The sequence below is a fragment of the Anoplopoma fimbria genome, chromosome 1 (genome assembly GCF_027596085.1).
Source record: "Anoplopoma fimbria isolate UVic2021 breed Golden Eagle Sablefish chromosome 1, Afim_UVic_2022, whole genome shotgun sequence".
Lineage (NCBI taxonomy): Eukaryota > Metazoa > Chordata > Actinopteri > Perciformes > Anoplopomatidae > Anoplopoma > Anoplopoma fimbria.
Genome location: NC_072449.1, coordinates 27,598,833 through 27,618,406, shown reverse-complemented (window position 1 = coordinate 27,618,406; position 19,574 = coordinate 27,598,833). Strand labels below are relative to the sequence as shown.

The 19,574-nt window shown below is 44.1% G+C and overlaps 1 protein-coding gene across 2 annotated transcripts; it reads right to left on the bottom strand.

The window, feature by feature from the left end:
- Nucleotides 1-8,053: 8,053 nt before the first annotated feature.
- Nucleotides 8,054-17,926, bottom strand: tgfb1a (transforming growth factor, beta 1a). 2 transcript variants are annotated; one of them, XM_054598262.1, is made up of 7 exons: nucleotides 17,480-17,926; nucleotides 15,921-17,029; nucleotides 10,728-11,012; nucleotides 10,314-10,548; nucleotides 10,025-10,175; nucleotides 8,607-8,717; nucleotides 8,054-8,487 (listed from the first exon to the last, which is right to left on the bottom strand). In XM_054598262.1, the coding sequence occupies exons 2-7, from the start codon at nucleotides 16,249-16,251 to the stop codon at nucleotides 8,440-8,442; spliced, it is 1,161 nt and encodes a 386-aa protein (XP_054454237.1). In that variant the 5' UTR covers nucleotides 16,252-17,029; nucleotides 17,480-17,926; the 3' UTR covers nucleotides 8,054-8,439. The 2 variants fall into 2 exon arrangements, with proteins under 2 accessions (XP_054454237.1, XP_054454226.1); XM_054598251.1 differs by having other exon boundaries at nucleotides 17,580-17,926.
- Between the last annotated feature and the right edge of the window lie 1,648 nt (nucleotides 17,927-19,574).

Here is a 19,574-nt window from a genome sequence, read left to right as displayed (position 1 = left end):
GTGCTTTGGACCCACAGAACACTCAGAAACACGCTCAAACCACAACGCTCCAACTTTGGTAGCGTCATGCTGAAACGTTTATGTTTCCACCGAGGCCCAGTTGCTCAAGGCTAACACACACACACACACACACACACACACACACACACACACACACACACACACACACACACACACACACACACACACACACACACACACACACACACACACATATTCATGCACCACTTGCTCATGCACGTACGCAAACACTTGCATGCTTCTTCAAAGGATGGCGTGTCGTAAACAGAGGGACTGGGAAGGAGGAATGTGTTGTTCATTGGGGAATTCAGGGCCGGTGGGGAGAGGAAGGAGGGGCGGGGGCACGCTGACCTAATGTCCCTCCTAGTGGAGGCAACGAAGGGAGCAGGCCGCCAAGTTGTTCTCTCTGCTGTCGTAACCTCTGCACACCCATCAGTACAGCCGAGAGCCCCACCGACACAGGGGGCCACAGATCACGGCCGACTAATCTAAAGCAGACATCGTACCAAGCTAACACCTCCCCAACCTCCCATTTATCCAATAAGCAGTGTCAGGTTACCATGTGATACGGACAACATGGTTGTGTGTGTGTGTGTGCACTCATGGAGCGGAAAGATGATATTTCTTCCTGTCAGCTGTGTCAGTTTTAACGCCGGTGTGTGTGATTTGTGACTTTAGTCACACCTCTCCTGATAGGAGTCAGCAGCTTTGCCCCTGCTTTACTATGTGTGTGTGTGTGTCTTTGTGTGTGTGTGTGTGTGTGTGTGTGTGTGTGTGTGTGTGTGTGTGTGTGTGTGTGTGTGTGTCTTTGTGTGTGTGTGTGTGTGTGTGAGAAGTTAGCGGGATGAGTGATGGAGTGTGATTGAACTTAAGTTTGCTTCCACTGGTGAGGGTCAAAGCCTCAGCTCAGCCTAGCTCACTGAGGAGTTTATGGAGAGCTGAAGGCCCGCCCCGTCTCCCAGCATGCCTTTGTGCCACTGGCTTCTGTAACTGTACTGCTGTGTCCAGATCATTCGCTCTTTGCTATAAAGTGCACTACATAGTGTGCCATAGTGTAGTGTGGTGTATAGTTGGCATTGTATAGATGGCAATAATGATCCTACAATGCAACGTCAAGATACAATCAATGATAATGAAACAGGATTACATCCATTTTTTTTTTACAATGAATCATACCATGACCTGTCATGTAGCAGTACTTGTCATTATTGCATTATTATAATTTTTCAACAAAATTGATTGTTTTGAGTTACTGTAACAAGCAAATCCTGACATATGAGCAGCCTGGAAGTGGGTTTATTGCTTGTAAACTATTGTATTGATTAATCGATTAGCAAAGTAGTTGCTGGTAAATTTTTCTGTTAAACCATTAATCGTTTAATCAGCTGATTTGAGCTCATTGTTTTGGTTAGACCAACCCTGTTTCCAGCAGCAGAGCCAGGTAGCTGTTTTCAGTAAACTACAGCCCGTTTACAACTGAACAAAAAACCCCACTAAAACCTAATTCCATCAGGCTTTTGTCTTCAGTGGGAAAGGTTTTCTGGGACAAATGACTCTGCAGTAGTAGCCAGCTGTAATAGAAACAATTCAACTCGCTGAAAACACTCATTTTTGCCCCTTCTCCTGTGTGGTTCTATGTGATGCGGGTAAAAGAAAAACAGGGATTTGAACATTTATTATTATTATTTATTTATTAACGTACAAAACATACAACAAAATACTTACATAAAATCTAACAGAGTCCAGTATTTGTACTTGCTGATCATCCAAAAACTCGACAGAAAACAACATAAAACTCATGTCAAAATTGTCTCTATAATTCTCTCCACTGTTCCAACAATCCCCAACTCTGGTTTGGTTGAAATAAACCCCTTAATTCACAGAGTGAGTTGTGAAAAGAGTTACAGTTATTTTTTTTTCTACATTGTAGATTAATATTGAAGACATCCAAACTATGAAGGAACACATATGGAATTATGTGGTAAACAAACAAATGCTCAACAAACCAGAATATGTTTTATATTTTAGATTCTTCAAAGTAGTTGAATGTAAAGGTGTGTCCAAACCTACAAGACTCCATTTACAGAAACAGTAATTTTACCTGGCTGATTGTTGTATAACACACTTCATTCAAACAAAAAAAAACCTCATCAAAACCAGACTGTTAGTCTTTCCACTGTTCCAACAATCACCAACTCTGGTTTGAGAGTTTGAAAGAGAGACTGAATAAGTAAACAGATATAAAAAGAAGTAACCACCGTAACATTCTCACTGTTTACTCACCCTGTTTTCCGGCGTGATCGTGACGTCAAACGTGACACACCAGACCAAAAAATAGAAAGGCATACACGTCTACTGGCAATCTGTAGGAGTCCATTGCCTATATTTAGTAGTTTCCTGTGTTTAAAAAACCTGCATATACATGCTAATTGTGGTGGGAAAAAAGGTTAGAACTTTGATGATGCGCTACTGACCTGCAGAAAAAGGTTAAGGTCACACATCAGGCTAAACAGCAATTGGTGGAGAACAAAAACAGAGCTAACAGGGGAATTAACTTATATAAAGGTCATCTGTCTGTCAGCTTGCTTTAGAATGATTTGGTCACCAAGTGAACAACAGAAAAACAATTGATGCACATTTTAAATTGTGTTCAAAAGAAATCCTCAGAAATATATCTTTGAGAAAATACTTTTGAAAGAAAAGTCCTTTATGATAATCTCACTGAGCCACACAGATTAAACTGCTATTCAAGGGCTGCGTCTCCTCTAGGTGTCTTCATGGCCAATGTTAGATTTTCAGACCCCAGAGTCAGATCCTCTGCTCTGTTTGATACCCAGGGATATGGTAGCTGTTTATAGGGAAAGATTTGTCCCTCTGTCTCCGCAGGGACAGAGAGCTGAGGAGGAAGGAAACGGAGGGGCGGTACCTTGAGAAGGAGCCAGTGCAGAAATGTAATTGGTACCTTTCCTTATTTAGAAAACGCTTTCTTACTTACCGAGGTCCAGCAAATGAGTCAGACATGCTTTCCAACTACACTCAGACACTCTCATATGGTTTATCATACTTTCCCTTTGTAGTTTTCCCTTTGAAGAGGGTTTGAGTTTCTTCCCTTTGTCTTTGATCCTCTGTGTATTAAGCTATGATGCTCGCTACTGGTTATGTGCATGACAAAAGAGCCATCTGGTGAAAATAAAATGGGAGAAGTTGTCTTTTGTTTTAGCTAAACGGCCAGCGAGCAGAGGTGTGTGGTCTTTCAGCTCCCCATTCATTCACTCCCCTACATTTTTTTCTTCCCCTATCACTTGCCTTGCTGAGTTCAGGAGATAACTCCAACCGGCCAAGGAGCCGGTTGGAGTTATCGCCCAACGTAAAGATGAGAGGGGAAAAGAGAGAAAAGGGAAGACAGAGCAAGAGATATGGTGGGCTGACTCTGATAAACATCTTGGCTTAAACTGCAGGTGTGAAGCGAGGGACTCGGCGATAAGGGCAAGACAGGTGGAGAGGGGGAAAACCCTGTAAACTCACCAGGGACCTTTTGCATATTCAGCAGTATTCAGCCTTCACACGGAACATTAAATAGTTCAGTTTATGGGTATCACAATCAAACCGTCATGCAAAAAAAATCCAGTGAGATATGATATGTTGTGTGTGTGTGTGTGGGAGAGTTCTTATACTTCTATCTTTGTGGGGACCAGTTTGCAGAACAGACCTTTCCTACGGTCCCCACTTCTTCAAAGGGCTGTTTGAATTATGAGTGTGTGTGTGTGTGTGTGTGTGTGTGTGTGTGTGTGTGTGTGTGTGTGTGTGTGTGTGTGTGTGTGTGTGTGTGTGTGTGTGTGTGTGTGTGTGTGTGTGTGTGTGTGTGTGCGTGTTTTAATGCTAAGCATTGGAGGGTACCTATTGAAATATCTACCTAAATTACAATCAAGAAAATAAAGTAATGTAAACTACAGCTATCACAAATCCTTTTTTCCGCTAAGGGACACTATTGAATTTTTTAACTCACTAAAATACATTTTAATGTGATTAAATAAAATAATGCACATCTAAATAAACACATAAATAAGATAACAATAATGTAGTAGACTCCTATCAATCAATACATTGTAAAAAAAAATGTAAGAATATTTAAGAATTAAAGCAATACTTAACCCACAAAATGATCATTTGTATCGCAGTTACTCATCCTGCCTACCTTGAGGCACTTATGTCTTATGAGTCGTCTAGAAACAGAGACGTTTTTAAAGTAAAAAGGGGCTCGCATTTAACAAAAGCAGAACTATAAAGTCAATAATTAATTTAAATGAAATGGCAGCCAGCAATTTCAATTTTAATCAAAATGAATAAAAATAATAATAATCACAACACAGTTATAACTGGGAGTCGGTAGGTTTGTTTGTTGATGTGTGAGTATTTGTGTGTACATGCACAGATTCAGCACCTGGAGCAACAATGGCTATGAGCAGCTGTGTGTTTGTGAAGCAGAGCTAAGCAGCAGCAGGACACCGGAGTGTTATTAAGGTCACAGTCAGCCCCGTCTGAGTCCACAGGAATAACACCAGGTCGCTTCAGTGCTCCACTTATAATGACCAGTTGTGGCAAAACAGATCAGTGGACATATAATTGCAAATGTCACAGATGTTGTAATAAGACCAAACCCAAAATAACATTTCAGGACCTAGCGGCGTGGAGAATCAGCTAGCATTTAGCATCATCACTTTTCATGACCTTGTAAAAGTGCCACAAAGAGAAAAAAATAATGTTTCAGGCAGCATTACATGAAACAGAGCCTTTCATTTTTTTTTGTTGCAGATAAAAGAAGACAAATCACAAGCACATGGATGCAATTTAAGGGCCAATTATGTCAAAATTGACTTACTCGCACAGATGTGGTGCAACAACAGAACAATTTTTCCGGTTACTCATGCAGTCGTATAAACACGGCACGTGGATTGCATTAGTGATAAAAGAACACCTGCTTGACCTTGAAATGCTGCAGGCATCCATCTTCACTCTCCCCTCTTGCGTAACACTCGTACATGGTACGATGGATTCAAGTCCCCCCCCCCCTTTTTTTCCTCTCTTTGGTTGGTGAAGTTTCTGGGATGTGCTTCAGGAGGTGTCAGCAGTTTGCATCAGTCCCATAAAACAGCCCTGAGGGCTCGAGAGGAAGCAGCTGCTGAGAAATGAACATGGGTTAGGAGGACAAGCCTGCTTGAGTTTTGACTTTCCTCTGGGACTGTTCCATTAACACCGCGATAGATTTATGAGCCTCTTGAGATTCGTACTCTATGTTTGGCAGTTACAGGGAAAGTAAAGCAGGTGGAAGTGCGGCCATTTTTAGAAACTCATTTTAATGATCTTGTCTCCTCCAACAAAACTCATGTTTTGCTTGTTTGGGTTGGGTAATGATCCTGTTTTCTTTGAGGGGGGAAAAAAAGCCTTTTAAAATTCCAATTACATCTCGCCTGCCAAGATGAAAGAGTACATATTGTGCCTCGGCACCATTAAAAAAATCAAACCTGGCAACAGATCTGTCAAGATCATTTAGAGAGGTGAGACAAGAGGGGATTCAATTATGTTGATCATGTTTCATTTCACTTTGTTTATCTGCCTTCGGTGAGCACTTTCCTAAACAAGCGCCTCTCTGTGTTGGCTGGCGGGAGAAAATAATTCCTGTGCTTTCCAGAGGAACCCTGGGTAACATGACCAGCCTTGGAACAAGATAGCATGGATCACTGTCACCTTGTTAGCGGCGCACGCATCTCCCGCACCGCAAAAGCTTATGTAAGGTATGTGTGTGTCAGTGGGTTCAGTGTTTTTACATGGGCATGTGTACTGTATGTGTGTGTGTTTAATTTTCCATGCAGTCACTGCCCTTAAGTCTGGGATTTACCAACGGGTCCGGACCTGCTCTCCTCACTCCCAATTCAGCCCTCGTGGGCTGCCAGTAATCCCTTGAGTACTGAGGGAGAGGGGTGTGGCTGGCAGGGTGGGGGTGGACAAGGTGCTCGGAGATAGTAAAAAAAAAAATTGTTGGTATGGCGTGCATCCCTACAGGTAAAAGGCAGTGCCAAGAACGGGGCTCGGCATCCGGGAAATCTAGTGCAGGGCTAGGCGTTGTGTGAAGCCCAGCAGGGCTTGCTGGTCTTCTTCTGTCGGTCCTCCCCCATCCAGAGTAAACAGGCATCCGCCGCGTGCCCAGAAATAGACCACACGCACCTGGCACACGGCAGGCTTTTCCACTGGTAGATCTCTCTCTCTACTACATCGGACAGTTGCTGCTAAGAGCACAACCTCGTTTTAGTAGAATTTTCTGAAAGGAGCATGATGCGTGCTCTGTGCATGCTGGGGGAGGTATATCCCCATCAGCAAAGGATTACATGAGAGATGTTTTAAGGGCAGTTCACCTCGAAATCTGAATTTATTTTTCCTCTTACAAGTAGTGTGATTTGTCAATTGTTGCAGAGTGTTTTAGATAATGGCCGTAGAGGTGTTTGCCTTCTCTCCAATATATTGGGACTTTATAACTCAAAAAAATACTCATGATTACCAGGATAATCCACAGATCTTGTTGTGAGTTTAACAGAGGAACTATTTTCTTTCTACCAAACCTGTGGCACGCTCTTCGTAGCACCAGATGTATACATTAACGGCGTCCTCCGTAAAGATGCATGCTTCCTTCAGCACAGTGATACCATTAGCAGGTGTTGTTCTTTATAAAAGAACAACTTTTATATATTGTATAAAAGAGCTAGATGGCCCAAACCAAGTGCCATCTAGTTCCATTATAATGGAGAGAATGCAGACATCTCTACAGCCAATATCTCAGAAACTAGGCAACTGACACAAAAACAATCTAGAGTGATAAATGGAATTACACCTAAGAGGAAAAATATGTTCTCAATAACATTGATATCAATAATCAACATCAATAATATTTTTTGGGGGGGAACGGTCTCTTAAAAAAGAGAACTGTAGGAGGTGTTGTAGTTTTACGTTCCAAGGCCCAAAAAATGCCTAACACTATCAAGAAAAAACGTTTAAATCACGTTTTCATGGAATGAATATGACAAACTGCTGATGATCACATCCACAACACGCTCTAGGTGTGTTTGTGCTCATTTCATAAAATGTTATCTCTGCACTTGCATGCACCGACAAGTGCAACACACACACACACACACACCTTCAAAACACAGCGACTTGACAAGTGGAAACACCACATGTGGTTTTAATTTGCTCACAGAAATCTTCCACTCTGACGTGATAATTTAACATCAATGTTTATTTCAAATTGTTAAAATATGTACAAATGCAAATTTCAAATGGTAAGTGCACTATGAAGTTTTGGGTTGTTTCTTGAATTGTGCAAAAAGCATCACACTTCAGATGAGAGTAAAAAAAATTGCCGCTACTTTACTATGGCGATGAAAAACAAACAGCATATGTGTGTATTGAGTCTGAACGGCTTCCCTAAAACCGACACCAAAGCCACAGACCCTCACCCTCTAGAGACAACAAGCTGGCTGTAAATCCTGAGAGGGAGAAAAACACGCTGTCATCACTCTTACATCCCCTGATATTACTCGTGTTCTTTGACAGCACGGGAGGCTTCATAAGGACAAACTGGCATTACAGCTATGAGCACAAAACAAAGCACTGTATAAATCACATGGGTTGAAAACAAACAAAAAGTAAAACTGACTGACATTTGTGTGACACGCTGCTCAGTTGGCTGACAGCTCCAGCCTCTCAGTCATAGGGATTTTCCCGGGTCGGACTGTCCCTGCGGCTGTCTGCTGTCCTCTACGGGGCAACTCTCTCCAAAAACACCTGTGGCGATATCGTCCAGGTAAAACCCCAACAACCATTGTTTTCCATACCTGGGGTTTTTAGCACCTTTAACTGTGACCTCATTTGGAAGATGATATGGAAATAACAAAAGTCCCAGACAATCATCTGTAAAAATCAAAAATCTTCTTCCATCAAAGTCATTTTGGTCCTCATGTCCTTTGGCATCCTTTATCCACCTTTTTTTGGGAGGGGGGGAGTGTTTATGAATCATATTTTTTTTATCCTTTTTCATGTCAAACTGACACACTTTTATTGACTTCTTTACAGATCTGTCCCTCCAACAAATAAATTAATTCATTTCAAGACAGATATTTTTACTACTGCAAGGGAAAAGTATATACACATAGAAAATGAGATCTTTAATGTCTATATGAAGAAGTCCACGGTCTGATGTGTGGGGTAAAGGTAGAGTTTTTGCAGGAGGAATGTCGATGACTTTAAATATTTTGTTCCACATTATTCTCCTCCCCTTTACCTCGGTCACGTGCTCCACCCCGCGCTCTCGAACACATCTCTGAGTGTGTTCGAGGGGCAGGCGGAGCGGTGTGCCGTGCCGTATTTTTAGCTGCACTTGCAGGACTTCACGATCATATTGGACAGCTGCTCCACCTGAAATTGAAAAATCAACAGAAATGTGATTAATCATCTGCTAAAGTGTTGCTTTCACGTGGAATGCTCTGTAAACATTTCACCTCAGAATGAAGGTTACTTGGCCGCGGTAAAGTTACCTTGTGTTGCCTTCCCACATAGTAGAGGATTGGCAGTGGCTCCAGTGTCTGGGGAACGCAGCAGGGCTGGGCAGAGGCTCCTGGGTTGTGATGCTTGTACAGGGCCAAAATCTGTTAACAATTATATGAGGGGAAATACATGAAAACATAGAACTCAGCTCAGAATTCATCAACACGAGGTGAAAAGCAGCTGTAATAGACAGGGGAATTTACAGGTTCGAGTTACGAGAGTGCTTTTTGCTAGATTCTAGGTATTTGTCACAAAGTGTTGCTTCTTAAACACTTGTTGTAAATGTAATTTAAAATGGTGTTAGATTCACTATTCAGCGTATTTATATAGCAGCAAACAGCTATTATCCATGTAAAGATACACAGTAATGTATACCTGAGCAGATAAAGGAAGGCCGACCACACTGTCTAACTCAATGACCCCGCTCTGCTCTCATATGGCGGTTACAGGTGATAAAGCTGCCCCAGCCTACGGTATGGTCGCAGAAGTTTAGCACCCACCTTCCAGTTCCCCCTCAGGAAAATACTGTTAGCTCTGTCCGCGCTTTTGCCGCGGTTTTCACTGCTAGCGCTGTTAGAACAGTTAGCTTCGGGCATTGTTAGCTGCGAGCCGCCGGTTAAGCTTTTGCCATGTTGAGAGTCGTGTGGCAATGGAAATGCTCCCAATCTCTTATTTAGCAACTTTAATATTTGTAAATTAAAATATTTCCCAATTGTTTACAACATTTCAAGGGAACCTATATATTACAGTTTGGAACAAAGTGTTTATTGGTATCAGTCAAAGTCCAGGTAGCAAGGCCAACAAGCTTGTCGAGGTCCCTCTCCCCAGCAATGTTTTCAAGCTCTTACTGGGGGACCCCGAGGTGTTCCAAGAACAGACGAGATATATAATCTCTCCAGCATGTTCTGGGCCTACCCCAGGGCCTTTTATCAGTTGGACCTGCCTGTAAAACCTCTAAGTGAGGTGTCCATTAAGGATCCTAATGGATACCCGAACCACCTCAGCTGGCCCCTTTTGACTCAAAGGAGCAGTCGCTCTACTCCGAGTGCAACAGTCAAAGTGCTATATTATTGGCATTTGGCCTGCAACTAATAATTACTGGGGGGACTATTGAGAAGCTGGAACCACGTAATGTTATTAGAATTGTTCATTTCTTGTTGACCACTAATTGATCAGTTCAGCAGTAATTTAAACCCCCCTCAACAAACCGTTACTCTAACAAAACACAGACTTCCACACTTGATGTGTTCCACACTACTGGTGGGTGAATCAAAACAGTCCTTTAGTTGCCAGAGGGGCAGAAAATTAAGTAGTGAGAAGATTAGTGTCTGAGTGGCCAAACCCTACATGACTGTGGTTTTTTTCAGCCATGTAATCAGATGCGCTACAGTGAAGTGTTGCACTATACCTGAGAATATTTGTTTTCAGCATTCCAGATGTAGGTGCAGGACCCCATGCAGTAGTTAGCGTTGTAGCCTGTCGGCTTATGTATCCACTTCCAGCCCAGATCTTTTCTGAAGTCGATGTACAAGCTCCGCACGCAGCAGGTCTCCGTCTGGCTGCATAAGAGAAAACAAGGAACCCTTTTTGTAAAATAGTGTGATGAGACAGCTTAGAGAAATGCATAGGTTGCCTAATGCAGGTTAGGTAATGTCAAATAAATAACAGAACAACATGGTAATAGCAGGATCGCTCACGCTGTGCAGGTGTCCTTTGGCTCCGTTGAGCGTTTTTTGCGGGAGGTGAGGTGGCTGCTGCTGTTCTGAGGGATGGACATGGTCAGGATGTAGGGTGGTTGCTTTGCCTGCGTTTGTATCACTTTTAAGTCTCCCCTATTAGTCTCGATCCCAGAGATGGTAAAGCTGAAGCTACTGTCGACACCTGTCTGGCCGCATTCACAGAACAGCCGAAGTTGGAAACCCTGCTCATCCTCTGGTGAGACAGAAATGTACAACATTGGGCAATTTGAAAAAAAAAAAAAAAAAAAAAGTGTTTTGTTACTTTATCTGCGAAAGTAAATACCATCTGGAAATTGCAGGCGATTGCACCGAACTAAACAACTTGACAGTCATAGTGGTGCCAGATCAATAAACAAAGCTTGTTTATCTCACCGGTCCCTTTGAGCCAGCTCTGCAGGGTCTCAGTGACATCGAAGGACAGCCATTTGTCTCTCAAGTGGTTGGTGATGAAGCGGGAACCGAGGTAGCGGGGTGACGTCACAAGACCCTGGTACAGCTCCACCCGCTGCTCAAAAGCTATCGTGGTTTGCTTGATGAGAATCCGAAGCTCGGCGCTGGTCAGCAGGCGATAATCGCCCACACTTTCCCGTATCCCCGAGATGTTGAAATACATCGGGATGCTTTTGGAGGTCTTGGTGGTCCCTGTGTTGTTTCTTTCTGTGGGAATATATGTAACAATTACTTATGAGAATATTTCAACAAAAAACATTTTGGACAAGCAAGTTCAGGCAAGAATTCATCCCAACACAATAATAATGACAGGATTTTGGGATCTATAAAGGCACAATATGCCACGTATAAAATCATGTTAGAGAGGGATGAGAAGAACAGGGGCAGAATACTGAGAGGTTTTTGTATACGACAAATGGAGGGATGGGGAAGAACTGGTGTTCTTTATATCTAGCAGGCCATAGTGACGTTCTATTCAGTAAACTCACTTTTTTTCCACTATCTCTTTGCACAAGAAGGTATGATCTAAAACATTCATCAAAGGAACTAACACTATCAACAGAATGTGAACAGGTTACACTTTTGTCGTTGTGTTATGATGTTGAAGGTACAACGTCAGTCTAGGTTCAGTTTATTTTTTGGATTAAATCCAAAGTGGCAGATATCAGAAAACTAATTTTTGTTTTGTCCTCGCTGCCATCAGGAGACTGCATTGACGGGAGAAGAGCAGTTAGCTCTTATTCCGCCAGCGTTGGCTGAATTCAAGTCTACAGCTGCTAAATGGAGGTCCACCTCTGAGGCAACTCGCTTTCCTCTTGGTGAAGTAGTTTTTTTGCAGCTGGCAGGACAAAACCAAGTTGTTTTCCGGTTTCTGCTACTTTAGATTTAATCCAATAAATGTTCAAGGACCGTTCAGCACCTGTTTAGTGACCCAAAAACACTCAGATGGCTATTGGGCGACACCATCCATAAAGATGGGGGGATTGCAGCGTTATTTTTGACCGACTAGAAGAATTTTTGAAGTTTTCACAGATTTTACGAATTCTTGACCTTTTGTTAGTTAGTAGTTTTGTTTCATTTGTATAAAACTGATGACTGTGAATTTAGATTGTATGGACCCAGTAGTAGAGGTGAAATGATGAGTCCAGGAATTACATATCAAACCTTTACTCTTCGAATGTTTTTCTGCATTACATTACATTCATTTAATTTATTATATTTGCACACTAAGCTGCAAAATGTAACCCCGGGATGTTTGTTACTCTGCTCCTTATAAACAAACTTCAGAAGTCAACACTAATAAAAAGGAAAAGCCAAATTCACAGTGTTACTCGCTAATCTTAATTGCAGCCAAACATTCATCTATTCCAGCTGCTGTAAAGTTGACCATAGAGAGCGTTTTGTTTTCTTACAGTATTCCTGCCCATATTTGCAACTTTTATTCCCAGAGCCGGCCCGTATCGTGACAGCGGGAACATTCCCCCTACAGAGGCTGATGGAAAACAGAGCCAAGCTACTGAAGGCTTTAACGCCATAAATCTACCAGCAGTACATTGCAAAAGGATTAAGTTGGACGGAGACGTGCAGAGATAAGCGGACGATGGGAGGGAAGACGACAGAGAGTGAAACGCAGTGTAAAAAGAGAGAGTGAGAGGAGGTGGAGAAGAGGAGAGGTGGGGGGCAGGGTTGGGGTGTAAAAGAAAAACAGCAAAGTGAAGAATGCACTCATATGAATATAACTCACAGTTGTGAAGGGGTGGAAGGGTGTGAGTGGGTGCAGGGAAATTGGAGATGTGTATCAATGGAGCCTGGGACCTGGCTCAGGCCCAAACCTTCCACTCTGCCTCAGCCTGCCAAGGCCGGGATTCTCTGCACTCAGAGTCCAGGAATTACTCTTTGACAGGAGCAAGAACGCAGCCTGAACAGGGATCTTCCGTGTCACGGCTGCCTGGTGTATCGTTTACACGGTATTACCATCTGTGTTGTTGCTCAGCTAGTGAGGCCAAAGTGAAACTGAAAAAAGAGAGAGGTGTCGTGTGCTGGTAAGGGGGAAATGAGATGACATTCTACTGGCCCCACCCAGAGCAAAAGTCAAATGTTTGGTTGTGAGAGCTCGGATGGAAACACAGAGCGTCACAGCAGCGTGCGAAGAGAGAGGCGAACTGGCGATGCTGTACCAACGGCAAGCACATAAAAGCCACTGTCTCCGGCTAGTTTGAGTGAAACCCAGATAAATGAGAGACGGGCTGGAGAAGTGTTTACTGAACAGGAAATTAAGTCACTTCCCCTAACAAGTACATTGGCTGCAGCTTTATCCTCACTTCTACTTTTCCAATCAACTCCCTGTCACTACTATTCCATCTGATCAACAACATTTCTTCCCCAGGCCTAGCTCTTCCAGGTAGGGGTAAAGACAGCACCATGGCCTGCGCACTAACATGGGTGTGGGGGGGGATTTGTGTGTTGAATCAGGGCCTATCCGCAGGTAAGCCGGGGGACAGCTGTTGTGACAGGCAGGGAGACAGCTCTGTAATTACCTGTGGGAGGAACCAGATTCCAGCAACAGGCTAAATACCTGCCTCCTCCATATATACGCTGCAGCTCCACCCTCCCGCAGCCCACTCGTCAATGTCAAGTTTCCCCCACCTCGCCCTGTTCCTACGCACGCCTTCCCGACACCCCGTTTCTACTCTTCTTCATCGTGGGGTTGCAGCGGCTTTACTTACTTTCGAAATATAACGAATACTCGTTGAACTCATTTCCCTCCTGAAGGGGGCGGCAAAGTGGCCGGTTTCCAAACTGGGGGAAAGTGTTCTCTCTGTTAACGAGCTCAATTGGGAGAGGTGAACTTGTGTGGGCCTTCAATGGCGGAATGGGACTGCTAATTTACCCAAGGAATCCGGCCTTATCCGCCACACAATTACCACGACGGAGGCTTTAACTATTAAGTTCTAAAATGCACACAAACATGCATCCCCGTAGGCTGTTAGGGGTATCAGGAAAGTGTGAGTCGTCCGCTAAGAAAGAAACCACAAATTGAGATGACGAATAGGATTTGTTATTGAATATATAAAAAACATAATTTCGTCCTCCACTTGGCTTCTGTTTTAACTGCTTTGCTCAGACACAGTCTTCTGTCTTTGACTCACAGAAGCTGGATTGTCGCCTACACCCTCCTGTGTGTTTTTTAATAATTGCAAAACATTTCTCGCTGGGCCTGCACACGTCCACTCGCACGCTTGGCTTTCCCAGTGTGTTTTTCAAGGAGCCGTGCTGAGGGTTAAGACGGTGGACGGGTGTTCTCTGGCATTCCACAGAGGTAGGAAACACATGCTCCCCATGGGCACCGCTTGCACCGGACCTGAGTCACTCGAGATCTCTGTGGCCATCGGCCTGCCTGCCTTCCTTCCTGCCAAGCTGCCCTGTCACAAACACGCTGCAAACACAATGATAATAAGCTCAGGAAACAAAGGGGGGAGAGAGAGAGAGAGACGGGTAATCATGGTCGGAGAGATATGGGAACGAAATGGAAAATGGTCAGGGAGAAAGAGATATGATGGAGGACAAGTGACAGGATAAGCAGTGGGAGAACCCAATGCTCAAATTACAGGAAACCCCCAATCCCTGAGGGACAGTGAGAGAGAGAGAGAGAGAGAGAGAGAGAGAGAGAGAGAGGGTGAAGGAGTGCATTTCATGTCTTCTCTCATCTAATTTTTCCTTTGATTCTCTCCTGTTTTTCCTGGGTTCCATCTAAGCAGAACAAAACTCATGCCCCTTCATTTGGAAAGTTCCTTTCTTCTCCGTTTGGTCTGAACACTCCTGAGCACGGTCCATCCACTCAAGTCTCCCATTTGAAGTGGTGGATAAAAGAGGGATAGTGTGAATGCCTGCCTGATAGGGTGAGGAGTATGGACATGTAGAGAACAATGGAGCAAAGAAAACAAACAAAAAAAAAAAGTCTGTTTATCATCACAGTTTGGGATTCATTGCTCCATTACAGCCAAAACCCATTTGGCTGAACAAACAGCGCTAATAAAGCAGTAAAAATGCCACAGATACCAGGAAAGGCAGCACGGAGCGTCAGACCAGATGCGCCACACGGTTCTGCTAACTTGTATCGCCTGTGATCTCTGAACTACTGAAGATGTTGGGTGGAGATCAGAGGGGTTACACATGTTTGAGGGAATGTATTGACGAGATCGGAGCTGACCCCAGCCGTCGGGCAAATGCTGATTAATTTGGGCTGAAGCCGCTTAATTTGTTTATGCCAGCAACTGCATTAAGGTTTATATATGCAGAATTGCAACCCATTAGCCACTAATGAATGTTTGCAGTGAATGTTTCTGCAAACACCTGCATGAGTTAAATGACGGGGTTTTCTGAACCAAAGATGCAGAAACTTTGTGAAGCTATTGGTTAGGTTTAGGCAACAAAACAACTGGGTTATGGTCAGAATAACGATCATGTTTTGTGTTCAAATAATAACAATACAACGTAACGAAAAGCTAAGCTAAATAAACAGCCTTAGCGGTTACCTTGGTTTCACACGGGACATGAACAGTGGTCTACTGGTTGAAAGTCCTATGTAAGACCAAATCACCAGCCCTCAAATTCACCCTCACTGGACTTTCTTGCTTTTATTTATTCGTATTATACTACGTAACTTTCATACTGCGTAACTTTCAATAACAGTCACTCGATATACTATGTCTCTTTTTCTGCGAGTTGCAGGAACATACAATACCAACAACAACTTTGAATTGTTGTGGGCCAACAAAATGTTATCGGCTTTGAGCGGCAAAATGCCTCAGACCTTCTTTTGTATGATTTCCCTTTGCCATTATTAATGTAAGATCTGAAGAACAACCATTTTTTAAAGCGGAAACGATCTTCTCCAGGATTGTTGCTTACATGTGTGTGTGTGTGTGTGTCTTGAGTGACTAGCTTCGAGTGCCTGTAAATGTAGGAGCATAAATCACACTATTAGTCAGTACTATTACTTGACATTCTTAGTGCTGCAGTTAAGCCATCAGCAGTTCCCCTCATTTTCGACAATGACATGTACGCGAGACCCATGACATGATGTATCCCCGCCCTGAGCTATCTGGTACTCACCGGTGATGTTGAACTTGTGCAGCACCTTGGCGAAGTACTCCTCCTCCTCCTGCTCCGTGGAGATGTCCGTCTGGACCTGGGTCTGCTGCTCCCTCAGCATCTCCTTGGTGCTGTTGTACAGGGACAGCAGGGTGTTCGGGATCTCCTCCTCGTCTCCCGCCTGATCCGGCTCCGGCTCTTTCGGCAAGCGCAGTTTGCTGAGGATCTGGCTCCTGATGGCCTCGATGCGCTTCTTCTTCACCATCTCCAGGTCCAGCGTCTTACACGTAGACATGCTGCTCACGTTGCCCACCGCGTACACGGCCACGAGCGCCAAGAACACCAGCTTCATGGTGCCGACCTGACCGTTTGGGACTGTTGCGTGCTTTGGTTCTCAGCGAATCCTCCCTCACCTTTTTTCTCGCCGCCTGCCTCCAACTGGGGAGGGGATGCTTAGGGAGCGGTGATTCACCCGTGGGGAGGTGTGAGTGACGCGAGATGTTTACCCACCAGCAGAACAAATAAAGCAGTGTGGAAAGCCCACAAAGTTCAGCACTACTGGTGCCACCGCTGTCGCTGCTGCTGTAAAAAAGAACACTTGTGTCTTCTTTGAGTTGATGGATGGAGAGATGGAGAGAATCTCCCAGTGGGCGAGCAGACGTCTAGTGATGAGCCAGCCCTCTGACTCAGCCACACAGGTAAGGCGATGACGTACCAGATGCTGAAATCAAGCCAGGAGCAGCACTGTCAACTGCTAACAGAGCCCCAGCCAAGCCAAATGTGCACAAAGACAGGAACACCCGTGACTCAGAAGACCTTCAACAAGTCCGATACGATCCACCAACCCTCTGATTCCTGTCTTACTTTGAGAGTATTTAAAACCTCCACGTGTCGGCCCAGTTTCCTTTTCACTTTCCTTGTCCTCAGAGAGCAGCTGAGCGAATGTGAAGGAAGCTGTGTAACACTCAGCAAAACAGAAAAGACTGGTTCTGGCAGAGTTCAACGTACTTAATATCGGAGTCTGAGGCGTTTCAGCTGACTGTGCTTCCTGTCCTCCTTGACACACAAGGTTTCTTCAACGATCACTCAGGGCTGCCCGGCACATGGATGTGATGTCAAGTAGGCTCTCTCTAAATGTCACAAAGGAAGAGAAACACTTAGGTCCTGAGCGTGAAGTGAACAGAAAAAACTGCCTATTTCTCTGTTTTTGAAGTTTGATCAGATGACCCCAGGGGCTTAAGAGTCAACCCCGGAGCTGATCAAATATCCTCGGTACGGGGAAAGAAAGTCTAACACAGTATTTTGAAACCTCAATGACTTACTCTAGACCACTTCACAAACTAAGGCAGTCAAGCCATAAAGAAATGTCCCCGCAGGAAAAGAAACAAAACAACATCTGATAAACGTATTGCTCTCCCGCTCTGACTACCTCTTTTTTTTTTTTAGCAGTAACAGCATGTGATCTGTGCACAGCTGCAGTTCACCAGAAAATGCTTTCAGTGCCTCCAACTCATGCCTTCTTCACACACACACATACACACTGGCTCAGGGAAGCTGTAACGGTGTCTTCATTCTCTTACACAATAGTGTGATGTCAGCGGATTGAGCCTGAGATGAGAGCAGCTCAAGCGGGGATGCAGCGACCGAACACTGTCCTCCTGTAACCAAAGTTTGACACACCTTCTCTCTTTAACTGAGCGGACCATCCACGGACACAGCAGCAGCGATCGAGTCCCTCACACGGTTCTGAGAGTCGGGTTGTCTCTGTCCTCCCTTCACTCTATCCATCCATCGGTGTCGCCTCCTTTTATGCCCTCTGCAGCTCCTTTCACACCTTCCCCATTGAGTCTCCTCTGACACGAATCCACTATTTGCACCTCTATTTAACTCCCTGTGCGCTCCCTCTCTCTCCTGGTGCTTGTCAGAGCTTGCTGGTGACAAAGTGATTTGTGGGAGCTCGGCTAACTCTTCTCTTGCACTCCCTCACTCTGCCCCTCTCTCTCTCTCTCTCTCTCTCTCTCTCTCTCTCCCTCTAACTCTTCTTTTTTTTTTCTGGTTCCTGTTACTCGTCTAATAGAGCGAGGAGCTCTCCGCCCAGGAAATGAGGGTAACAGCCTCAGTGTAAAACATCTGCTGTTCAGCAGAGCTCTGCCTGCCTTCTGTCCACATCAGGAAGCCAGGAACCTAACACGCTGAATGACTGACTTTAGAGGCACCGGCTCACTCAAATTCTCCGGCCTGTCTGCCGCTGACTGACCATGTCAACAGGCCCTGCATGGCACCGGTGTCCCGTCAACTGACCGCCACATTTACCTGTTGGCTGTGAAAGCGAACGCCTGCCAGGCCAGGGATCGGAGCCACTCGGGGGCCGGCATGTCTAAATGTAGAAGGGTGAATTTAAAGGGGATGGAAAAGCCAACAGGGCTGGACCGTGCGGTGCACTGACCTTAGTCTGGGTGCCTTTTTAGAGGTTGGATTGTGTATTTTCAAAAGGAAGGCTAGACTAAAACAACCCGGGGATGGTTTTACTGGTTTTGTTTCTGTCTGAGGGAGGATCAACAGTGAAGTAAATACAGTAAATGGACATAGTATTCAGGTTTTGCCCAGAAGAGTTTCCCATGGTTGTTTATTGTCTTCCATTCACTGTGACAGTTATGAAGAATGAGCTATTCATCAAACAATGGCAACGAACGGTGACATTTAGCAAAGGGAAACTCAAGGCAGAAATCCCCTAAAATACCAGCAACGATAACAACAGATCACTTAGACAAAAATAACAGCGTGTCTCACAGAGTAAATAACACTATCTGTCTGATTACCATTAATGATAGCAGGGTGAGACTAATATGAGTGAGGCTTTCAATGTCAACAACTATTACTGTGAATTGTGTCTTGGTCTGTGGGAGCTTTGCTGGGTGCCCACTGCCGCCTGGTGGACAAGCATGGTGCATTATTTGTTTGAGCTCTGATAATTGTCGAAGACATCCAACAAGTTTGGGGTTGACGTCAACCTCAAGCCTTAAATATTTTGTTCATTATTTTCTGATCCACAGTTGTATTCTTTTCTAAAAAAATTATTTTTGCGGCACAAACGTACACAATATTTATAGTGTATTTGAGGTAAAGAAATATAAAATCTTCCTTCATTATCATTTTGCCTGAGGGATAAAATAACTAGGACTGCTCCCTCTTATTAGATTAACTGACTAATCAGTGAATTTGGTTTCAATCAACTAACATATCTTGTCGTTTATGTCGCTTTTTTTCATGTTGGATGACTTATTTCCAAGACAGTTATAAACACATCTTTTAAGTGGTGGGTTTGTGGGATTTTTTGTGGAGAAACCAGGCGGCGAACTCCTGTTCTTAAAAGTGAAGCGTATGTAATGCGTAAGTGACTTAAACTTTCATTCTCTCTACTGGCCATCAGGGGGCAACTTCCCTTGTTGCAAAGATAAGTCAGATCTATAGAAATCTATGACAAAATGACCCTGATTCTCAATTGATTTATTCCCTCAGTAAAGATTGTAAACATTAGTGTATTGTCTCAATGGCCAATTTCAAGTCTTCTTCAATACAGCATGGTGTTCATTTTGTAAATAATGGTCCATTTAGAGTCAAATAGATTACAATCAGAGTACCCTTTAGGGCGTGGCTACCTTGTGATTGACAGGT